Raw genomic sequence first — 18,879 nt, forward strand, 5'->3', positions numbered from 1 at the left:
TATTCTTGATTGAGGTCAGCTCTTAGCTATTGAAGTAACTTCAAAGTTATTTATTTTCATATTCTGTAAAAATTTTGTCATATAATTATTATTGTCATATAAAACTTAGTTGATATATTACATAAAGATAATAAATAAATATTAATAACTTATGACACAATAAAAGACTTGAATACAATCATGTACACGATGCTGCTGTACCCGCACGCTTATATATTTTTAGTTCAATGGTTGAATCAGTGGAATTTCACTGGTTCATTTTAAGAGAGCAGGCGAAGTTGTAGTAGGGGAGCCCAAGCGGGGATTTCGGGATTTACTAAAGCGCGGCAGATTAATATACAGGAGGATACCTTGTACCCGGTTAAGTACCTCCACAAAACATGAGGCCCATATATAAGGCCGCCCGTGAAGGATACAGGATCAGATTAGTAAAAAAAAATTGACCATCAGAAATTCTCGAGCGCGTCAGATTAAGGTAGGGTGAGTTAATTACATCCTAAAAAGTGTATATTCCACTAATCTGACAATTTGAGAGTGACGTAAAAAAAAGGGAGGGCAACTTAGTTGTAAAAAAAAAACGTCATCTCGACATTCTCGAGCGTAGCTAAACTTTTTTTTATTTTGAAAGAAATAATTCAAGAATAATGAAAAATATATAATCTGACGATTTCCGCAAGCCGAAATAACAAAAATTCGTCGATAAAGTTAAATACGTGCAGCTGCGCGCATTTATTTATTTATATTATTTAAGATTTTTTAAAATCAACTAATTTTGGAGCTGCAAACTATCAATAGTTTACAATCGATAATTATAAAATATTTTAATTAATATGAAAATTAAGTTATTCTATAGCTGACATATAAAAATTTTTAGAATTTTTTTTATTGAAAAAATGATTACAAAAAAATAAAAAAAAATTTAACTTGTAAAAAAACTTCAAAAACTGTAAGTGCAATTTTTAAAAAATATTTTTTTGTTACAATTTAATTATTAAAAATAAAATCAAAAAATTAAAAACGTCGGCTAACTTTAGTATCTTTAGTAACTTTAGAACGAAAGAAACCCGAAAAAGTGTTTCTTCGGGATTACTCCGAAATTTGTGGTTCGATCAATTAAAATTGCAAAATTATTTATGAGGATGATAAAACTGCGTCGAATGGTGCCAACCGCGTGAAAATTGGTTGATCCATTCAAAAGTTATTGCGGTTTGAAAATTCCAAAAATAGTGTTCTATGAAACTTCTATCAGACTTTCGAGCTGGGAGAGCTCAAATGCATAGAAATATTACTTCTTTGAACTTAGCGAGCTCAAAATATCACATAAATTATATTTTGAGCTCAAAAATGTCATAAGTACAATTTCAAGCGCCCAGGAATGGAATTAGCGGGAAGTTGCAGGGATGGCCTTTAAAGTGAACCATTTTTCTAATTTTTTTTTTGTCAGATCAGGCGAATCCCTCTAGATAATCGTCAGATTATGAGACAGTACGTTTAGAACATAAAGATGAACCATATATATCTTAATCTGACGCGCTTGAGTATTTCAAAATGGCGATTTTTTTTTTGCACATTATGAAAATGGCCGCGAGTTTGCGTCCCATCGAAATCGTCAGATTAGTGAATGAGAGTTTTTTTTTGGTGTACTTAACACTCCCAGAAGTGGTTTTGGCGCCCTCTAGGGGGCGCCAAACTAGCAAGTACCACCCTCTTCGCGGGTTCTGGGACCAGTACTCCAACCGTTAGCGGTGCCCGCATGTCTTGCACCCGTAACATGCGGCAACTCCGTGGTTGCAGGAAGCCAATAGGACCTCTGCGCGAGTGAGACCAACTCTTCAGATTGTCTTAAAATTCTAAGGGATACTAGCTCGTATAAAATACTATCACTAGCATATAGTGATAATCACTCGGTAATATATAATCGAGGGCAAGTTTATTTGACTGCTGTCAGAAACCCGAGTGAGTATAATGTGAAAGAAACTTTTTTTGGGGTCACTGAGTGCAGGCTGTGGCTCAGCACTTATTCTGCAGCATGTCCACCAATACATGGAATTGGTACCATGGGGGACCCAATCCAAGCCCCACTTCGACCAGAGTCTCTCTATTTCCTGAGATGGGAGGAGTGTTTGGGTCCAAGTGAGGACGGTCTCGTGGTGGTTGTTGGTGAGGCACCCACATGCACTGCATGCCTGATGGGTAAGCTAATGTGAGCTTATGCTCACATTTCGCTTTTATAATATTACGGTAGAAGATAGGCGATTTGCGCAGCGCGAGTATGCCCTATTGGGCGAGGAATCGGCCTCCCGTCAAACGGAGGTGGACCTAACCGCCCCGTTACATTAATTAATTGTACTTAACACTCCCTTAGAAAATCTGACGCGCTCGATTAAATTTTTTTTTTTCATTTTCAACCCTTATATACAATCACCCGCATCATGCAAACGATCAGATTAACATACGTACATTATTAAAAATACGTAGGGCATTGATGCTATCAATATCTGATGCGCTCGAGGATGTCCATGCAACAGTTTTTTTTTACATATTTAAAAATCTATAGCCCTTCCCCCCACCGATGTAAAGGTATAGATCATATAACATTTTTTTCTTCTTATCATCTAAGCTTTGCATCCCAATAGGTCTCTACGACGCTCGAGTAAATCCCCATTTAGCCTCATGGGCTCCCCTACTATTGAGAGTAGCGGCCAGTATCATTATAATCCAACCGGATTACGTTCATAATTTACTCAAGTATAACGAAAAAACTTTAGATTATTAATTTTAACGGCAACAGACGTGAAATTATACCTAATAGAATAGTTCATGTCACTAAAATGTAAGCTGATATTTATTACGGATTAATTAAATTTAGTTTTTAAGAAAAATCCCACATATTGTATCAAAATATTCTAGTAGAAATAATAATGATTGGTTTGAAGTTCGATTGACATCTTGATTAATGTAACAATTGTTCATATAATGTATATTTTTGATTGTTTGTAATTACAGATATGATGATCTGTTATTGTTTCTGAGGTTTTTTTTAACTGTTTCAGTTCAAGTAAATGAGCCCTGTAATACCCATGAAGATTGCAGAAAGATAAAGAAATATACACAATGTACTTCGAATAAAGTGTGCGAATGTCGTTATAACTACGTAAAAATGGACGATAATTCATGTGCGCCGATTTTAAATCAATTTTGTTTTGATAATGATAAATGTGCACCTTCTAACTCTATATGTATTAATAATAAATGTCAATGTAAAACTAATTTTGAAGCAGTATCACATGATGAATGCCTACCAAGTGAGTAAATAAGAAAAATATATATATTAAATATTTTATACGTTATAACGATTTTGATATTGTAGAATTAATCAAAGTTTAAAATGTAACGTTTATATTTACATGTTAATTATTTAATAACTGAGCATAGAATTTCAGGATAACAAAAACGAATTGGACAAAATGAAGTTAACTTAAAAATATCAGTTATGCACTTTGATAGTGCTCTTCATTCATAAATATATTAAAACATAATATTATATGTACAATTTATTTAATATGCATATAATTTATAATAATATTATACAAGGTGTCCTAAAACACTAAGAAAAGAATTTATTAATTATTAATAAAATTTATCAATATTTGATAAATGATTTACATAGATTGTTCCCAAGTCGGTCATTTTCAAATATTAATACACAGATTATTAAATATCAATAAACGTCTTATTAAATATTCGTAAATGTGTTTATTAAATATTAATAAACAGTTTATCAATTATTTATCGGCGGTTTCTCAAATATTAATAAATACGGACTGATCTATAGTTTACCATTCTACATATATTATATGCTATTGTGATATGTAAGCAGATTGTTTGGTTGATGTAGGTTAGGTGGAATTTAGCAAGTCTCATTTTTTAAATAGTTTTTCCAGATCACTTTATTTTTTTTTTTTATAATTATTTCAACAAGCATAAAAACAATTTTTTAGTTGTAACGCGTACATAAGGCAATATGTTAGGTTAAAAGGTACAACGCCACCACACTCATTAATACTATATACAAATCTCACATATCAATAGTTGATAAAAGTTTATCAAATATTAATAAACTTCTACTAAATATTGATCAGCGACCTATCAAATGTTAATATCAATTTATTAATATTTAGTCGATAGAAAAATATATATGATATGTGTAGGATAATATTTAATAAATACAGTCGAATATTTTTTGATATATATAATTTATCAAATATTGATAAATCAATTTATCAAATATTAGTAAATTTTTCTCTCAATGAATCAACGTCCATAAATCAAGACGTAGATAGGAAGTGTGATTCTGATACGAAAAGGCCTGTTGCGTTTTTTAATCTGGTGTACAGGTACTTGGTTTTTGATAAAAAATTGTAGCTATTCGGAAGCACGCTTCGACAGAAGAAGTACAATAGGAAGAGTAGAATAGGAAGCTTTGAGGAGAACATCGGTTACCCCTTACCGTACTTTATCTGCTCATGCGCGCTTCTGATTAACTATTTTCTTCGATTAATAATTAATTATTCGTGTGTCAAATCCAAAAATGTTACAGGATTTTCCATCTCAGAGTTACATCCGTTTTAAGTAATATTTGTATTCTCATAATTGTCCAATAAAAATATTATATTGATTATCACATTGTATATTGTATTGAATTCGAAATTCTAATTATTCATTTTCAACTTTCCGCTTGAAGAGAGAAGTAGGGAGGCGATATAATGAGTAAATATCTGTTTGCTGAAGAGTTATAGAATTTTAATCGAAAAACATTATTTTCTAAATCTATCAACTTTGAGCTTTGATATCACTTAAATGGTTGGATTTACAGAAAAAGTGTAAGAAACCTTTTTTGAAGAGCAATAAACTTCCTACAAGAAAATTTATAGCACTCAATTTTGTGTCTGGGTGTTGGAGAGTTATCAAATTTCAAACAAAAATGCCAATTTTTTTAAACAAATCAAACTTTGACCTTCAATATCTCTTAAACAGTTAGATTCACGAAAAAACCATAAGAAACCTTTTTTTAAGAGCGGGAAATTTTTTACAAAAATCTATGTTAGTCATTACTGTGCATTTATTTTTAAGCAAGTAATAAAATTTTTCTCATTGTACTAAAATGACAATGTATCATTACTTAGGCAGGGTTAAACGGCGTTGAAATAAACTTTTTTATCTTTGCACGCCTCGGACGTGACAGCGGGATAAGTTGTGCTCTATAATCGACTTGTCGGGAAAACCGTATTTTCCTAGCTTTAATGATTTTTTTTATTATTTTTGGATCATAGATAAATAATTTTTATCATGGGCAAGTTAAAAAATCTAATTTGGTAAATAACGGACACCCTAATAATTATGTATGATTATACATAATCATATCTACCTCTATATATAATTATACATGAAGTTATATATAATTTGATCTGACTGATATAAACTTATATATAATTAGATATAAGCCTATATATAATTAGATCTGATCAGATATAACTGATATAAACTTATATGTATAGTTATATAAGTCTATGTATAATTAGATCTGATCAGACTTCATTGAACTGAAACCTATGAATATATATTTATGCATATAGGTCCAATATATACGTATATACGTATGTATATACGGCATAATGTAACAACTTTTATATTAATATTATTAAATTTCTATTTTGTTAACTATCAATCAAACTTAAATCCCCAATGCTTGAAAAATGTTCAAAGGTTTCAGCAGCAATTCAAAAGTATAATGAATATCGATTTATATATAGATACAGTGGAGTCTCTCTAACTTTGACTGAGACGAATCCAAAATTCCAAGAATTAAAATTGTAGAAGTACCCCTTCTTTTTACTAAAAGGCTTAAAAACAGTGAGTCAGTCGAAACGACCCACGAGTTTTTAAATTTTAAAGGTTAAGTTTATTCCAAAATTAATATGTCAATTTTATTGTTGTTAAACTTCTTAAATAGAAAATTAATTTTTCCAGTGAAACTTATTTTCCATCACGTAATAATTTTTTTTTCTTTTTTATTGATTTTCACAATATTAAAGCTTATTTAACTTAAATGCTTATTTACGTACACAAATTTAGGGTTAGAATACTCAGTTTATGCGCAACGCCTATACGCAGAACCGCGCTTTATCTTTGCGCATGTACAGTTGAGTGATAGTGGGAGAACACTTCCCCTGCTGTCGGAGGAGAAATTAAGGGAAGTCAAAGTTACAGAGCGAAAAAGTTATAGAGACTCTACTGTATTAATAAGTTCCCTAGTAAAAATAAACTCGAGGCGCTGGCTATCGCCTGGCTAGTTTGTCTAGAAATGAAATAAAAAATGGCGACACTAAATCCCACGATTCCCAATTATAGGTTATATATTGATTAAATACAAATAAACTATTATAAATTATTATTTAAAAAAATTGAAATAGAAATTATTTGTAACAATTAAATTACTAATTTGAAATATAAAAATAATTGATAATCTGAATAATTTAAAAACTTTTTTATTTAACATTTTTTTATTCAAACTTTTTTATAAAACGAATATTATAAAAAACAATACAATATAATTTATTTATTTTTTTAATATTTTAAAGTTTGAATTTTTTAACATTTATTAATTATGGTAACATTGACATTATTATTTCTTCACATCATTAATATCATTAATTAATTATCATTAATATTTAATAATTTAATATTACGTATTTTTCTGAAAGTATATTATTATAAGAAATTACATTGTAATAATTTTAACAAATCATCTAAATGGCAATCTGCAATATTGGATTTCATTATCTAAAGTCGGAGTTTGGTTTTTGTATCAAGTCTTTTAATTGCATCCATTATTAAAATTAATTATTTACTTATACACTGAGATATTAACAACATAATTACACAATTAATTTACGCTTTATTATTTTTTTTTTAACTGCTCATATTTTTCATTGTTCTGATAGGTTATTTACTGTATATAATGAAATACACACATACTAGCGTACATGGATATTGGTTCAAGCAATATTTACGCATGAGTTGTAGGTGACGCGATTTCTAGTTTTGCCTCGATATCGCTAGCGAGGGCCTAGTTTGTAATCTAGGCGGCCCTCGATTATTTCTACTTTATAGATAAAAGGATTTGATTATATCTATCTAAAACATTCTATTGTCATTTATGTACAAAACGAAATTCATCATTAGGTGCATTATTTACGTAAGATATATTAATTTGATTATTTGAGTTAAGTAATGCCATAAATTTTGCTCAATTATAAGTGTATAGCAGACTAGAGTATCAGACTACAATCCTGCGATAACCAGAGTTAAACAGCATTAATGTGAGACATTAATTGGACGGATGACCCCGTAGAAAATAGTTAAACGATTGTAATTTTTTTTTTTTACCATTAAAGTTTAACCGACATTTGTATTGATGAAGAGAATAAATCCTAATCAAATTACTTGATTAATAATTTTCAGATATTCTAAATATCCGTGGAAAACGGTTTAGATCTGACCACATATAATTATATCTGATCAGATCTGACAAAGTAGATCTGACCAGATCTTTAAATTGTCTCTATCTGGCCAGATCTGATCAGATATAATTATATGTAGTCAAATCTGAACCTTTTTCTCTGGGGATCCCTATTTAAAAAAATATTAAATTGCGAAAAAAAAAGATAATTTCAATCCAATTTGAAATGTAATCTGATTAATTAGGAACGTTACTTTGAGAAATTATAAATGATTGTAATTAATGAAAAATCCCGGTTATTGGACCCACGTATGTGATCACGTGAGTGTAAATAACTAAATATGGACAATTTTCAATAATAATACAATGTATACATGATTATATCTGCGCAGATATAATAAGATCTAATTACGTTAAGTGTTGTATTTAGTTTACATGAAGTTATTTCTGATCTGATCTTACGAGATATACGCAGATCTGGCTGGATATAATCATGTCTGATATTGTATCTAGCTCAGATCTAATCACATCTAATTAGATCTGACCGGATATAAATGGTGGTTGGACAGATACAATGACATCTGATTAAGTCCAAATATTAGATCTGATCAGATATAAAAAGATCTGCCAAGATATAACTTGATCTGATCAGATATAATTATATTTGGTCAGATCTTAATCATTTTCCCCGGGTAACTGTATTCGTTCATGCATGATTATATCTAATCATATATGATTACATATAATCAGATCTGGCCAATTTTCGGATCTAATCATATGTAAATGATTATATATAATTAGGCAAAATCATTTTTTCCTGGAGACTTTAATACCAAGCATCAAATACAATCGAAAAATTTTTTGTTATTTTTATATTTTCAAGATAATATATTATATAACTATATTATACTTTTGAAATGTTTTATATTGAGATAATATTTTGAATTAATTTTCCCAAATAGCGCACGCCAAGTACATTCAAATAACTTTTTTTTTATTTGCATATTTTTAAAATCATATATTCTTTCAACTTCACAATATATAAGTTACTTGGTGATTTTGTTTTATGCAGTAAGAGATAAATATGTTGAGCGCGTACTTGGTGCGATCTTATAACAGAAAATCTGTTTTTGGTGGGATTTATGTTTACATGATACCCTGAATAACCTACAACTCAATTCTAGTAACCATACTAGACGAAAGGTAATTACGAAAGAAGGATCTTCAAGAATATTTTAGAGCAGCATTACTGTTTCATATTAACAAATATTTTTTCTAGTGCCATATTTGATAATGAAAAAAGAACCGAAAATCCTCTTATGATGGTAAAATTTAGCACAAAAGAAAAAGGAAACTACATTTTATAAAAAACAAATATTTTTTTTTTACTTTTATGTTTTTTAATATAACGATACAATAAAAATATTACCAACTTCTTTAATAACCTTGTAAGCATTAATTGATAAAATTAAATTTGTAATTCTATTGATGTTCATCATTAAAAATGTCATCAGTTTTATTACCTTAGGCAATATTCCATATCATTTTTTTAACTTTAGTAATTATAGTTTTTTATTAAAATACAATATATAATTGGTTTATAAATCTATTCCAGAATTATAGTGTAAAGTTTATCACCATCAGAGAATTTTTCACAGTGAGTTATTAAATATTACCAAATTTGTATACTTGAGTTAAATTATTTCAATAGAATCGTAATAAGCGAAAATAATATTTCTAAATTCTTTTCTCAACTCAATTATGTAATTAATTTTTTTTACTTAAAAAAAAAAAAAAAAAATTACTTATAGTTAAATTTAAAAAATTTATGTCCTTTATCATTTAGAGATTTAATTTTTTTTTCGCTTAATTATTTTAGTGGATAGATAAAACGAAAACGTTGCCAAATTTTAATTTTTGTGTGAATTCCTGTGAAAAATGAATCATACATGGCCATATATGACTGTATGAAAAAAGTTGGTATGTCCATGTATGGTCATATATGCTCCATGTATGACCATATATGCTTCATATATGGGCCATATACGGCCATGCATGATTCATTTCTCACCGGAATGCAAGTCTCGAACGCTCGTGCTGTCATAAATGAATCATACTTGACCATGCATAGCCGCATATGGTTCATATATGGTCATACGTGGGCATACAAACTTTTTTAATACAGTTATGCATGGCCATACATGGCCTTGTATGGTTTATATATGTCCATGTATGGCCATATATGCTCCATGTATGATCATGCATGCCCATGTATGATTAATTTTTCGACTATTATGATTACTTATAAACAGGATGTTGTAGTGTAAAAAAACTAGGAAATTTGTTTGATATCACTGGAAGCATATTGATGATTATATTTTACTTTTTCGAAAGTGATTATATTCTTTGAAACTTACATAGCACAACTAAACTTTGTTGTAACTGTCAGTCGCATAGCCTAGTCGTCAAAGCGTCGGTCTCTCGTACGGAAGGTCCCGGGTTCAAAACCTACTAAAGCGGATGTGGTCATTAATAAGTCTAGCGTTTTTTCTCTGAATTAAAAATTTCTATTTCGATTAGGAATTCAATTATTCGCAAATCTGATAATATCTGCGTCGCCAGAATAATTAAAAAAAAAAAAAGGAAATTTTTTTTTTTTATTTAGTTAAAATTTCTATACAAATTCATATCAAGTCATATATGGCCATACATGGTCATATATGGCCAATTTTCATACATGGCCATGCATGGAGCATTCATACATGGTGATGTATGATTCATTTTTCACGGGTTATAGGATATTAAAAACCAAAAAGTGTTCTGCGTCAACCGACCGTTAGTGTCTTAAAATGACCGAGACGTTGTTGCGCTACGGCAGATATTTTACTTTTGTTTATTTTTCAAGTCCTTATAACTCACAAATGTTAAAATGCAATTTTCTTAGTAATTTTCCAATTTGCTAATCCAATAATGCGACTGACGAAGAAATTAAAAAAACAAAATTACGATAATATCCCATCTGAAAAAAATATGTATCCATATTTCATGTGTTGTTTCATATATACAATTTCGCCCGGATATATTTGGATTATATATTTTTTTCTCATAGCATTTTATTGTTTGAAATAGATAATGGACAATGGCCCCATTTCTAGATCTTCGTCATAGAAATTTATTAAAGCAATTTAAAAATTTTTTCATTTTTTTTTCATCTTGCTGTACCTTCAAAATTATCGTCTCTATAAATCTGTTACCCCATGTTATTTAAATAGGATAATCTTAGATTGCTGTGCGATAGGGTTAAAATTGAGATAGAGACCTGAAATTCGGAGGATATCTTTCTTTATTTATTTCGAACCACATAAGCCTATATGAGAGCATAAAAATTTGAAAATGTCCAAAATAAGGACCATCCTAGTAATCATTAATAATTTTGAATCATTTAAAATTTTAATTTTATATTAGTGTTGTAACAGAAATTAAAAATAAACGTGGTAAAAAATGTTAGTTGACTTTTCACTTATTATCGCTGGGGTATCACTAGTATATGCTAATATATTTGAAGGAATTCATGATTATAGTAATGAAAGATGTGCTGATAAATGGACTTTGGTAAGTACATTAATCAATTGTAATTCTTTTAAACTATATAAACTATATAGATAGTTTTATTTCTATAAGTAATTTTGATATTAATTTCTTTTGCAATGACTTTTCTTTATAAAATTTTTATTCAAAAAACTTTTTATTAATACGTATTCGTTTTTCTTAGTTGTAAAATAATAATTTTTAAAATAACAAGTAGAGTCATCGTAAATGATATGATGTAAAATTTTTTTGTTTATAATTATTCAACAGTGTGATCCAGGAAATCGCATACCGTGCTGTGATGTAAACTATCAGTGTGCACTCATAGAATCACTCATGCAAAACTATTGCAGTATTAATAGTACGTTAACATGAGAAAAGTATAAGTATTCAACAATTAGTAATTAATTTCACATCCTTATCGTAAATCATCAGATATGCCCATCTGTCATACAAATAATTCATAGAAATCACTGACATTCACTTTTCCTATTCATTTTTACTACTTTACTAATATGGCGGAAACGGTGACACGCTTAGATATCTGTGGACAAAATGTCCGCGGACAAAAAATTTGTAGACAAAATATCCGTAAAAAAATTCCATTGATCAAATATTTGTCGATAAAATGGGTTTTCCTTTGTTAAAAAAAGTTAAAATTCACAAAATTTGTGAAAGAACACGGAAAGATTGGAACCCAACTGATTACTGTTTTGTACCTGACTCAGTACGGTGCTGGATGAAAATGCTCGATTGCGGTCCAGCACCGCACTGAGTCAGGTGCAGATGCTGGCGCTATGTTCCGCTTATTAAAAACTTAGAATGTTGACATTTGTTGAGAACTTGATGTCCGAAAATCAGATTAAGATTGTTGTTTCTTGTACGTCTCGAACGCGAAGCGGTGAGGCCGTGCTTTGCTACCGATTTGTCAAGTTCACGGGATTTCCCCACATTAACCTGTCTATATTATTTTTATATCACACTTACACGTTATGAAAAATACATTAATATAAAAGGGAAGGCTAATGAATGAGCCTGATATTTTTTGTAAGGTGTTCGATATGTGTTACAATAAAAAAAATTTATCTTGGACGTCCATTAGTATGTGGTTTAAGAAAAGGTCATACGGATATCTCGAGAACGACTCGACGAAATGATATTTTTTTCTTCACAGTCTTCAAAATTATGCAGGGAAGGTTCCTTTTGAAAATCACTATTGTAGTCCTCGTTTTTTTATAGCAAATCATTACTGTTGAAGCTTGCCATTTTACATGTAAAAAACACACACCCACACATACACTGCATCCATTTTTACTAGGAATGTACTCTTTATCTTACTGTTTTGTTAACTTTTAATATTGTAGACTTACTATGGAAGTTTCTATGGGAAAAACGTGGGTGATTCAATTTTTTTTACCTTTTATTGAAATTCACTTCTGTAGTCTTTTTCATGTTTCTATAATAAATTATTGAAACCAGCAATTTTCCATGCAAACGAGCACATACTGCAGCGATGTGTATTAGGTGTGTTTTCCTTCTCTTATTTTTTTTTGTTGACTACAACATATATTAAAATATAACATGAGCATTGGAGGCTCACACTTTTGGATTTTCCAAGTTTTTGTAAATTTTCATATAAACCCTCGAAAGAGAATTAAAACGAATGTCAGATTTTTCATGAATGAAAACGAATTTTAAACTTATTAATTAAAGCAAAATAAAGTTCAATGTTTTTAATGATTCCAGTTTTGCTTTAGTCTCAGTTTTTCATACAATTGTTACTTTGAACAAAATAAAACCTTCTTTGTATCGTGGAAAAAACGTGAATAAGTTGATAGTTTGATGAAACTATATTTTAATTGATGGTTTTTTTCCGAATAAAATTTAAGGTCTTCTTGGAATGTATTGTGAAGACAATGAAGATTGCATTACTGACCATGCAATTTGTTCTGAATTTGAACATAAATGTACTTGTGAAGAACATTACATAACGGTGAACGACACTACATGCGTCCCAGTTATTGGTGGATTTTGTAAGGACGATAGTGAATGCATGCCTGATAATTCTGTTTGTTTAGACAATGAATGTCGATGCAAAAATAACTTTACATCTGTAAACAATCAAGAATGCATCAAAAGTAAGTATTATAAAAATTAAGATTATTTTAACTTATTTTTTACAATTTTGGCGTGATTATTTTGTTCTACAGAAGAGAGTAAAAAATAATCAGAACAATGCTATTTGAATATTTATTTTAATGGATTTCTTATAAGAACTTCCCAAGAAAAACGAATATATACTATAGTATATGTCCGTATATAGATTAGATTGGCTAATATACAGAGGGAATTTCTTTATAAAATTTGAGATTAATATCTATACTAAAATAATAAAAATTACTAAATATCGAGAAAAATTTCGTCCTTGAAATTGTGAAAATTACACAATTTCAATAGTGATTATATATATTATATAATCCTATCTTATTGGAACGAATTTATGATTATTTAAATAAAATTCACCTAATGTTCTATTGTGTTATTATTGGGTTCATCTTTTATCCAAGCAATAAAATACAAAGAAAGAAATGCAAAAACATCAACCCTTTACAGTTTTGTAAAATTTCTTATAAAATTTTAAAAGCGTTTTTTATGAAATAATAAATTTAATTACAAACGGATGATACTCTAGAGATATTTTAAATTTGTTTCTAATTCAAACCTATTTTAGTTTATTTAGATCTGCCTTGTGAAGAAGATGGAGACTGCTATGATGTTAATCGTGCGATGTGTTCTGAAAATAAGATTTGTACTTGCAAACAAAACAGTATTGTAAACACTGATAGACTATGCATATCACTTATAGAAGGATTCTGTGAGAAAGATCATGATTGTTTGCCTCTAAATTCGGTTTGTTTGAATAATAAGTGTCAATGCAAACGTTCATTTGTATCTTCATTCAATAAAGAGTGTGCATTGTGTAAGTGTAACATTTTTATCGATTATCTTAAAATCATATAAAAATGTTGTACGTTAATAATTACCTCTACTACCGTTATTCGCTAACTGCATTGAAAAGTTTTGTTTTCATTTTGTTTCAATCGAGCTCTTTTAGTTTTGGTTGAATAAGTATTTTACATTTTTTTAAATTATTCAACTTGTGCATTCTTGTATGTAAATATTAATTGCTAATAATGTTAAGAATTAAAAATTTTAATTGTTCGGGAGTTTTCAAAAAGTTGATTAAGAATATGATTGATTATTATAATTTCTTTATAAAATGAGAAATAAAATGCATATGTCTACTGGATTTTTAGCATACTTAAATCAGTCTTGTAAAAACGATCAAGACTGTCATGACACCGATCGTGCCATGTGTTCCGAAGACAAAATATGTGTTTGTAGACCAAACCATCTGGCATTAAATAACTCAACTTGTGTATCAGTAATAGGAGGATTTTGTTGGCGAAATGAAGATTGTTCGCTCAGAAATTCCATTTGTATATTTGATAAATGCCGTTGTAAACCTGACTATAAGGCTCAGTCCAATCATCAGTGCGTGCCAAGTTAGTAGAGATTAATTATATACACTTTCAGAAAAAAATAATTTGGATCGATAGAGGCCTAAATCTTACATTCCACCACCTCGATAGATCTAATTTTTTTATCATTTGAATCCATAAAGTCCTATACACACGAAAACAAATGAACTATATAAATTAAGAAGTGACACATAATATAATAATAAAGTGATCAATAAATAGTATCATTCTAAATAGTAATTCTTTAATTTATAAATTAAAGCGTAAATAATTATAGAATGAATATTCAAATTTAATGTCTATGCAAGAAAAATTACTATTTGAACTTTGAAAATCGTAAGTGAAACTTAGAAAATTGACGACACGTATTATAAAATTTATCATTTGGAATGTTAAAATTCCCCATATTGACACTCGGGTTCCGGGTTATAATTTCATACATTACATTTTAAAGTTTATTTTTTTCCGTGCAGGCTCTCTACACTCTGAAACTAAGTATGTTACGAATGTACTATTTTAACAGAGGTTCAATGTGTTCCCTGTTAAAGGCCATAAGTGAAATTATAGTTTTTTGTAGTCTCTAAAAAGACATTTTACGGCATGTTAAATATCTATAGATTGCTGATGGTGTTTCAATGTTATTTGACAATTGTATAAATTTTGACTACACACTTGGTTTTAGAGTATATGTAAGCCAAAGCTAGAAAATCGTATTATAAATTGGTAATAATAAAATAATTTGACTTTAAAAAAGACTTTGTGATTTTATAAAAAAGGAATTTAAAAAAATTTTAGACCTAATGAGATTCATAAACTATCTCAATAGTTTTAGATAAATTTATTAATACTATTGTCGATCTATAATTTTTAACAATATCGAACGTTGATTTGATCAATTCTAAATTTTTTTTTTCCAAATGAATAAACAAATGCATAGATAATATATACATTAGGATATATTATTTTATAGTATTTATTTTTTTAGTACAACTGCAATATTTTGTGGTATATTTCTCATTTGATCAAAATAAGAGTCACCGTATATTATGCTACCAAATAGAATGAGCTTTTGACAACGTGTGTAGATTAGTTCATGAGCTGCAAACGAGTATCGCCAACATATAAATGTCAAATGCCCATTCTACTCGATGGCTTAAATAACAATTTTTACATAAAGTTACAAAAACTTTCTATTGTTGTATGCATGATTATAACCATGCCAATAAGGTTCTTTTCGGTTTTAATACACTGTGAAAAATTATTGGTGTGAAAAGGTCTTCACGGACTTCACCCGGTCCTGCTTGGTGTGAAATTTTCTTGGCGTGAAATTTGTAGTTGAAATTTTCGAATAATGTATAAGCTGCAGTGGCGTAAAATGACCGTAAAGTTTGACTTCGGTCAAATCACGAGCAATGAACGGTCAAATGCTTGTCAATAGATTTCATTTTTTTTTTCAGTATGACAAAAATACGCGCAAAACTTGGAAAAAAGTGAATAATCATGATACTTTGTATTAATTTAAATTTCTTAATGAATCATCATTAACTTGTAACCATTCTTACGAGGAAAGTATCTCAAGCGTTCCTCTCCGATTTCAGTAAAACTGAGATATGTTATTCTCCGTCGAAATCTAAGGGACACGTATTTTCTTTTAGCTGCGGAAAAACATATCTCGGAAGTGAAACCACCTTCGGGGTAGATAATTATGAAGAATGCCATTTGTTTTACAACAAAGTTATAAACAGAAGAAAAGTAACATATGTAACTTATAAGGGTTGGAATTCACAAAACTTTTATAATAAAAAAGCTATCGAATAAAGTTATAAAATTACGGTTGTTGGTTGCAAATAATAACGAACTAAAAAATATTTTAATTGTTCGTTATAAATAACTTTAATCGGAAAATTAAAATATATCATTGATTAAAAATTAGTTTAAATCAAAAAAAAAAATAATTAATAATTAAAGAAAACTATAATAATAAGTTATTTGTATAATTAATAATTGATTAGTAGATTTTTTTATTTGACAAAGTCATGGACCACTGATTCACTAACAGTATCCCAACGTTGCGAAACGATAATCGGCCAGTCATAAGTAGCCATTTATTGGCCAGCCATCGGCAGCGTCGTTTAAAATATTAAACGGCTGCTGGTAATTAACCATGCTTGGGCCATTACTAATTGCCAATGCTTGGCCGAGTGACGGCAGTCAGACATCGGCCGATCTATGGAATTTTTTTCATTAACGGCGACTTTGTATGGGTAGTTGCAGAATTAGTATATCATTCTTATTATTGATGTAGATTATTATAAAATAAAAATAAAGTGCCTAGTGTTGAAGTAATCACACACTGAAAAAAAAGTATTTTTCTTCTCGGTAAATTTTTTGCTCTGGTGGCAATACTAGTATTCTTGTGGTAAGAATTTCGAAGTTTTTTTCGCAGAGCAATACGTATACTGACTATAGCAAAACTTAATATCACTTTAGGCATAATACCCACAGTCGAAATACAATGAACTTAACCTCACTTTACTGACAGGTATGGATTTGTGTAAATAGAAGTATTATTTAATATAATAGATATATTATCAACAATTGAGACGAAAAATGAATAAAAATCAATTAATAATCTAATAATTATAAAAAAAGCACATTGCACGCTTTACTTCATTATTTGTTGACACTTACACTCTTATATCTATCTCATAAAGACATGAGGTAAAAACGCTGGAAACAAAAATTGTTATAGGATAAGTATGTAAGCGTTGGAGACGCCACTGCATATTTACTATAGTATCATAGCGTAAAGTTTTAGTCCCACAATATAACTCGATATTGCTGTGGGAATTATACCAGGAAGAATATGTTTACTTACTATAGAAAAACTAGATTGCTAATGCTTTGGATTTCAGGAGGAAGAATACTTTTTTTTTAGTGCACGGTCCGAAATTTAATACAGTGCGTCGTCTAACTTTTACATCGGCAGTGTTGGATGTTTTAACACCATATCATTCACACCACAACGCGGACTCAAAATTTTTTACAGTGTATACTAATTAAACTAACTATGGACTGGATATTTTGTTGTTGCAATCACAATACATTAGTCATTATCTCTTTCTTTTGAAATGTCTAGTCATGTACATATTAACAGTACTGTTGTGCTTCGCTTATTAAAAGAAATAATTTGAAACGATTAGACAAAAAAAATTTTAAATACTTTTTTTAAAAACACAAAAAAAAAATTTCTTTAAAGTAACACAGCCTATTGTTTATATTGTGCATGTACTGATAACAAATTAATTCTATTTTATTACAACTACTGATCAACTTTATAGAATTGGGAAAATTCTGTGAACTAGATGAGGATTGTGAAGAAATTAGGCATACAAAGTGTTCAAAAAATAAAACATGTGTATGCAGAGATAATAATGTTGCAATAAATGATTCGAAATGTGTACCAGTGTTAGGAGGATTTTGTTGGAAAAATGAAGTATGCGCAGCTACTAACTCGTTATGTATTAATAATGAATGTCAATGTAAAGCAAATTTTGTTCCTGAATCCAAATTTCAATGCATAAAAGGTAAGATCAATTAATAAGATCAACGAGCGCGTTACTGACATCATTCTTTTCGACTATTTCACTCACACAAAAATATTTCTACATTTTCTTATTGCATAAAAATAGGTTGAACTATATACTCACATATAGAGAATTTATTAAGAAATAATTTAAACTCAATATTAAGTCAATTTGTTATTTTATTGATTTATAATAGATTATTTTAATCCAAGAAACCAGTGCTGTTAATTGTTACGCATTAATTTTTGTAAACACGATAACTCTCGAAAGATATATTTAAACGGCCTTGTTTTTTTTTGTAGCTTTGTCCTTTTTATTGCGAAAACTCTTTTAAAATCATCTTCTAATTATAATCAATAAATCTCAAAACCGATAATCGCTATTAAATTTACATGTATGTAACGTGAAAGTCGTAAAAAAAAGAAGTGTCATCTACGAAAAAGGCAGACTATCCGAAAAATGTTTTTTTTTTTTTTTTTATAATAAATTTAATATAAAATATTATGTATTAATTGATGTAATACCATTCTTAAAAAATTCTGTGATATTTACGTCACTCTTAATTTTGAATTTAGAGCCAACAAAGTTACTAAACAATAATATTAATAAGGGTTAAAAGTCGTCATATAGCAAATCAAAA

At 29.2% G+C, this 18,879-nt stretch overlaps 1 protein-coding gene across 6 annotated transcripts in view; it reads left to right on the forward strand.

Annotated features, from left to right (window-relative positions):
- The window catches only part of LOC103569660 (prion-like-(Q/N-rich) domain-bearing protein 25), a 33,196-nt gene that overhangs the window by 11,349 nt on the left and 2,968 nt on the right, over positions 1-18,879 (forward strand). For all 6 annotated transcript variants that reach the window (XM_053739142.1, XM_053739140.1, XM_053739139.1 and 3 more), the window contains 5 exons: positions 3,054-3,305; positions 13,000-13,248; positions 13,842-14,090; positions 14,428-14,676; positions 17,994-18,239. In XM_053739142.1, the coding sequence (XP_053595117.1) occupies positions 3,054-3,305; positions 13,000-13,248; positions 13,842-14,090; positions 14,428-14,676; positions 17,994-18,239 (1,245 nt within the window). The remainder of the gene's footprint in view (positions 1-3,053; positions 3,306-12,999; positions 13,249-13,841; positions 14,091-14,427; positions 14,677-17,993; positions 18,240-18,879) is intronic.

This window comes from Microplitis demolitor, chromosome 5 (assembly GCF_026212275.2).
Source record: "Microplitis demolitor isolate Queensland-Clemson2020A chromosome 5, iyMicDemo2.1a, whole genome shotgun sequence".
Classification (NCBI taxonomy): Eukaryota; Metazoa; Arthropoda; class Insecta; order Hymenoptera; family Braconidae; genus Microplitis; species Microplitis demolitor.